General features: G+C 34.0%; 1 protein-coding gene across 5 annotated transcripts in view; it reads left to right on the top strand.

The window, feature by feature from the left end:
- The first annotated feature begins 263 nt into the window (after positions 1-263).
- LOC143249732 (transducin-like enhancer protein 4) overlaps positions 264-6,831 on the top strand; it is a 33,517-nt gene continuing 26,949 nt past the window's right edge. For 3 of the 5 annotated variants that reach the window (XR_013027921.1, XM_076500061.1, XM_076500060.1), the window contains exons 1-5: positions 264-1,030; positions 1,365-1,465; positions 1,673-1,736; positions 2,185-2,229; positions 6,624-6,686. Coding sequence is in view for 3 of the 5 variants with exons in the window: in XM_076500061.1 (XP_076356176.1) it covers positions 983-1,030; positions 1,365-1,465; positions 1,673-1,736; positions 2,185-2,229; positions 6,624-6,686 (321 nt within the window). In the remaining 2 variants the exon portion in view is untranslated. Of the gene's footprint in view, positions 1,031-1,364; positions 1,466-1,672; positions 1,737-2,184; positions 2,230-3,187; positions 3,336-5,853; positions 5,942-6,623; positions 6,687-6,831 lie in introns of those variants that run through there. The other 2 variants (XM_076500062.1, XM_076500063.1) reach the window with 2 other exon arrangements.

Genomic DNA, 6,831 nt, shown 5'->3' with positions numbered 1-6,831 from the left:
TTGCATTCTGGAGTGATCGTTCCTTTGGTCCCTACGCTGAATTTTGAATCACTTTTGTGGCGGGAACTTGGTTCATACACGATGCACGTGCTTTTGATGAGTAAATGTCAAAGTATTGTTACGTGGTAGTAGGCAAGACTAGAGGGTGGGGCGTAGTATTGCTCCCTTTCATTGGTTCTATGGCTCTGTAGACTATCAACCGGTGACCACACCACGTGGTATGAAGGGTGACGCCAGGGAACAAGCATGTTTGTTGATTAAGCCAATCTGAGCGTGCCGTATTTGGCGAACGAATATCCGCAATCGCTCTTGTTGAACCGCGTGTATAGTGGGTCTACCTATCCCAGGAGTAGTCTTCACATTACTTCTGTTGTTGGTGGGAGTTGTGCTGTTTTTCTTACAACTGCTGACATAGTTAACCGTTGTTCAGTGAACTTCTCAACCACAATCGCCCATTTTCATTACTAAGCTTTAGAAACGTTTATAGACGGATTGATCAGCAAATATTCGTAAAGGAAATTAACGTTCATTCAACTTTCAAGTGACCATACTCCATACATAGACTAGTCGACGCGCTGGTGGGAAGCATTTGTTTATGTTTTTTTTTGTTTTTTTTGTTACCAAGCTGCAAAACGTTATGTAACATCTCGAATTTGAGACTAAAATGTACTTATTCTATTCTACTTGGAAGAAATTGACTAAGTCATTTTTTTCCTATTACCAGTATTGGTGTTACTGTTAGGCGTTAACTAAATCATGTTATTTCGTCAATAACTTCTTATATATTAGGTCAGGTTAACATTTATTTTCGCTTAAGAAACATCACTGAATGAGAAAAGAAGACGGAAACAAGTGTGGGGGTTATAATTACTTGGATTTGTGTTACCTGTACTTTGAACCAATTCAACGCTGATATTAGTTATACTTTAATCAGACGCTAAGCCTAATTTCTCTTCAGACAGCATTGCTCTTCAGGTGTGTGATGTATCCTGCTAGGCATCCGGTCAGCTCAGCAGCACTCCCTGTTGCGGTAGGAACAATTTATTATAAGTTGATAATATATATATTGCTTTAGCTGTTCTACTGTATAACGTTGGACTAGCTTTACGCCTAGAGACCGTGATTACCAGACTTTTGGTTTTACGTTGTAAAGAATTTGTAATGATCTAGTCTGTATATAAATTTTAGTACATGGAATAGATAAAAAACAAACGATACCTTTAAACTTTAATTTTTGTGGGTGGTAAGTTTGGTTGTTTAAAGTATGTGTGTTAGTATTAGGGTATTAGTTTGAAATTTGTGTTCATTCTGAGTACTTACGATAATATAATGAGTTATGATATAGCGATTCATTTCACTTTTAGGGACCCCCGCCTCAGGCCGGGCAACCTTTTAAGTTTACTGTTGCTGAATCTTGTGACAGAATAAAAGAAGAATTCAGTTTTTTACAAGCTCAATATCACAGGTAAATTTAAAACATGAAAAAAATCAACATTCTTTAAAAGTGTGTGTTTGAATTGAATAATAAAATGTAATTATATTAACGCGGTTCTTTGGCTAGTACTTTAGTATTCACAGTGTGTGAATTTCATATTACATTAGTATAAAGAAAAACGACAGGTTAACGATTCATCAGTTTTACGTACTGCTGTTTGTTTGTTTCATTTTATAGTTTAAAAATAGAGTGTGAGAAATTAGCCAGTGAGAAGACAGAAATGCAAAGACATTACGTAATGGTAAGGAAAGTGTATATTAAATTTTTCATAATTTCGATTCATTATATTGAAATAATCTTTCATGTATCACAAAATAACTATGTGCATATTTATTACGACTTGATGTGAGAATATATTTTGAGCTTTTTCTGAGAAATAAAAATTATATTATTTCCTATTTAGGAACATGAAATATAATTTTAATGATGTTCATTAGCGTAACATGATACATACAAATATATCTGTGGAGAAATTTTGCGTTGTTATTAATATTAATGGGATTATAATTTATAAACGACTAAAGATGAGTATTTCAAACTACACTTTTCAATGTGCAACCCCGTTTTAAAAAATAATTGTCGTTCAATATGTAGTATAATTTTCTGAGTATTATTATGTGTTTTTATAAATAATTTTTGTATATTTTATTATTTTGTGTTAACTGAATTTTTCATTTCTTTTGCCATAGTACTATGAGATGTCATACGGGTTGAACGTTGAAATGCATAAACAGGTGAGATAATTGGTCTAAATCATTTAAGAAATTTTGTGTTATCGCGTTTATCATGACGATTCATTCTTTACGGTAATTATACTTCAGGCAAAACGAAAACAACGTAATCCTATAAACATTTATTACTAAAAAAAAACTATTTTTTCGTTGAGAATAAGTTTGTGAACGTATATGTAAGTACGTAAACGTTGATAATAATATGGTGTAAATTGTGGTTAAAAAGCTGTATTATAATATTTTATACAAAAACATACTGAAACTACACAAACATTGTATGTTTTGATATTTTTTAATCTCTGGGTGATGAATTTACAAATGTTTATTGAGTGCAATTTATGAAGTGGCTGTTAAATATCAACATTCCTTTTTCTTACTCGAAAAACAGACTTGCAAGTACTTAAGTGTAAGGCATCTATTTTTGTAAGTATTAACACTAAAAGTTTCATTTTCCGTCTCACCTTTACCGTGTTTTTGCGAACACGTGAGAGAACGTTAAATAAAGAGGGTGAGAAAGACAGGTTGAACCCTGAACCTTAGTAAATAATTTACAGTCACAAGACTTTTAACAAGTCTTGAGGGATTATTGTTACCTCATTTGATAAGCGCGGAATATGACGTACTACGGCACCCTGCAAGAATACCAGTCAACCTTCTGTTGCGATGCGCATGGCCAGGAAATACAGGCAGATGGCGCTGCAATAAAGTTGAAAACGGCAGCGGGTGTACAGCTAGACACTGTGACCGGCTTTCTATTAGGTTATTAACATAACAATGTGCACTAATTCTCTCTGGAGAAGTAAGCGTAACGCGTAAATAATAGCTGGAGAGCGCGCGAGCACATAAAGTTTACAAAATCGACAATGACAATTTGAAACGAAAAGATGAGGACGCTTTGATATAGGAGTTTAGGAAAAGCTTTTGATTATACATGAATTGTGTTATTACTTTATTTCGGTCACTTGAATAAGACCCGACTACTGTAGTTTCACCAAATATATCGGATAGTTTTAATTTGAGAATTACGCGTTCTGGTTGGCTAAATAGCGCACCGTTAAACGACATCAATGAGACGCTACTCGATATGGATCCAAAGACCTTTTTCCTGTGTGAGTTAAATGTTAATCATTGTAACTGCTCACAGAGCTACAAAACTTATTTCTAACATTGTGTGAATGTGTATTATTGTCATTTACTTTGCTGTATTTTGTTATTATTGCTTTTGTTTTGTGGCTGCCGTGTAGTATAAAGAACAGGTCTATCTCGTGTAACCCTATCTATCAGGTATTTCCTTTGTATATAAATAATGTTGGCGCTACCTAACACAGTTGTAGTTTTCACCAAACCTGTGATAATTATTAATAGAATTTTCAACATACTACCATCATATGTCACCGTGAATATAAATTTGTAATCATAATACTTTTTGTCAAATATTATAATCTCATTTCTTTTATCGTAATGAAGCTATGTAACCGTCTGAATGATTATGTTCGACGAGTTATTCAAAACGGGATAACGACATCATACACTATGTTTCTAGTACAAAATAAGGTTGAAATGTTAACTTATCCCTGCATCAGCTTTTTTGTTGTTGGTAGGCGGCGAGAATAATAGTGTTACAAATGAAAGTATCTACATAAGTAATGCGTAAATCTGTATTGCGAGACTGGTCATTTAACTTTTTTAAAATAAAATATTAGCTTACTGCGTTAAAGACAGCACGAGAAAGTATCGTTATTTGAACCATATGACAAAAATTAATAGGGTATATGGCTTAATAAAAAAGTAAATAAATAGAAATGTCTTTATTAAAAGCTTTATTTTCCATATTCTCACCTGTTCAGCTCTTTACTATCGTAATTACCTGCCTTCTTTTTCTTCTGGTACGTGTCGCTTTTTTTTGTTATTGATTTTAACAAAAAGTTTCAATCATGTTAACATTGTTCTATTGGAGGGGGTTGAAGAAAAGCAGGTTTTAAATTCTTGGAGTTGCGTGAATGCTTTGAGTTTGCAAAGTTGTTTTGTGGAGTTTAGAGACGCAATTTGGTAGGTTTACGGTGGAAAGCAGTTTCTCAGTACGCAATGCAATTTCAACGTATGCACTAAACAAATTTGAATTATATGAACAAAGTCCAAGATGGCCGTAGAAGGAAAATGAAATACAGCGAGAGTGGTTTCACGTTTGGGATGGATTAAATTGACGTAGCTTATTTATAAAACATATTCCGCTTATTGTATCTTCTGAAACAAAGACCACTATATATCGGAGCTCGAGAAATTTGGTGTTTGTCGACATCTTTACTACCATTTCAGCTCAGTTTGTTGTTCTCGTAAAAAACAACTTATTTTTATGACATAATATTATGTAGTGATAAAACAAGCGTTTATGTTTTAACTATTCCCCTTTATCTGACCACACCACAGTTTCTTTGACAAATAGTGTTACCTTCAATAGACACCATATTGTGCAGTTTGTCTTAAAGCTAAATGGCCAATAAAAGTTTCTCTCCACAAATAATTATTTGAGATGTAGATTAGATAAACAAGTAAACAATGAATGGTGGTATCCTTGTTTCCTCGAAAGGAGACCAAAGGCCTCCTGGAGGGGTCACCTGTTTTAACCACTCGCACCACTATGTAGTAGTATTGTCTGTCAGTCAGTCAGTAGACACTAAATTGATTTCACATAAGGGACGGTTTATGGTAGAATTTCTATTTCTCGTGATGTTAGTGAAATATGCGCATGCCATAAATCATGAGAAGAATTATATACTATGTAAGCTACAAGGAATAAAAATATGTGTTGCTCGTAATGTTGGTCTTATTTACCCTAGAAACAAAACATTTTCGGTAACAATACGGAAGTACATATAGCATATAACTTGATACTGATGTCGGAAAGATAACCAGCATCGTTCCTGCATACTGTAGTTAAAGGTTTTACGACTTTTTTTTTTAATGTACTAAAGAACGTCACAAGTATTTTGAAGTCACCGTTAAAATAATTCTCCATAAATATGTGTTATGCTTTATTGAAATGATTTTAATAGATTAAAGATGGCGGAACTTTTTTCTCTGAAAAAAAGTTAAGACATCGCGGTTTATCTGCAGGGTGAAGATGTATTTTCATTACCCGAAGCTTAACATCCCCTGCCAGTGTTACAACAAGATATCGAGCATGTGGGACTCGACCAATATTGATTTTGCCAGTATTTCTTTTCATTCTATTGAACGTGCATACAACCAGTGTGAAGAACTCGAAATAAAGTATAACAACTTCTATAAGAAAACAGGGAGGGAACCATTTCTGTAAAGGAGTTTTTTGTAATTGAATTCAAGCCACTTGCGACAAACTCATCCATAAATAGCGAATAATGTATCCGTTTGAGATAATGAAAATGCTTACTTTGAACGTTTATATGTATAGTCCGTGTATTATTAGGAAGCATGCATTTAATAATACAGATGCTAAAGCATTCGTTACTGATCGCTGGTTCTCTGGCATGTTTTTGCAGGTTCACTCAGTCATCAAATGAATGTATAATTATGTAAGAATATGTGTTTACATTTTTCCAGAAAGGGGCCGCCAGAGAGTTCATCTATTTAACCACTCGTACTACAATAGTGTGTCGAAGGTGATGTCATATAAAGGACGCTTAATGTTGCAACTTGTACTATCGTACATGAATCACAAGAATTATACACTCTACAGGTATGGTCGGCCATATACATTCCTAAAAGACTTGTTAAGCGTAAAGGTACACCATGAGTTAAATGCGCTGAGCCCACCACGAGGAATTTAATCACTGATTTTAGCTTTATAAGCATCATGCTAACACCACTGATCCATTAGAGTATCTGTTCATAAGCTTTTGATACAGCTTTTGTCTGTTCGTGGAGTGAAGAAGGTTTAAAACCATTGTGTTAAAAGTGCAAAACAGGTAAAAACAAACGTGCTGTCATCTGGTGTACGAGAATGACGTTACTCTTGCACCGACTGATAGTTTATTTCCAAGATATTTAAACGGTCTTATGAGTCCCCGGAGGCTGTGGAATTACAGAATAGGGCCAGATTCGTTTCCTCTACAGTGTACAAAAAAACTGAATGTGTTGTAAAGTGGAACATGGCATTAGCGTTCATTGTATCGGATCAATCATAACACATATCGAGATGACTGATGAATCCAGTGCCAAGTTTTGAAACTATCGCGACCTCTTACGACAACAGCTAGTTCCACTTAAACGTTTTTTTCTGTTGATACGAGATAACGATTACAAATCACTTTGATCAAATATCTTTAGTGTAGTTTTATCTTGATATTGTGTAGTACAATTTTTTTTAGAAATGTTATTTTTAAATAAAAAACTAATTCGTCTAATATTTGTTATTCTAGTCTGAAATCGCCAAGAGGTTAAATTCTATCATTGCCCAGATATTACCCTTCTTGTCTCAAGAGGTGAGCTGTGTTTACGTTTATTAGGAGTTACAAAGCGAAATATGTTTTTTGTTTTGCATTTATTACATTATTTGAATTATATTTGTGTAAAAATTTATCTGTCACTTTACAAAATGATTTACAGCCCATAAAGACTTAAGATATT

This window comes from Tachypleus tridentatus, chromosome 4 (genome assembly GCF_004210375.1).
Source record: "Tachypleus tridentatus isolate NWPU-2018 chromosome 4, ASM421037v1, whole genome shotgun sequence".
Classification (NCBI taxonomy): Eukaryota; Metazoa; Arthropoda; class Merostomata; order Xiphosura; family Limulidae; genus Tachypleus; species Tachypleus tridentatus.
The sequence above is the reverse complement of the archived record's forward strand: the minus strand, read 5'-3'. Positions and strand labels throughout refer to the sequence as shown.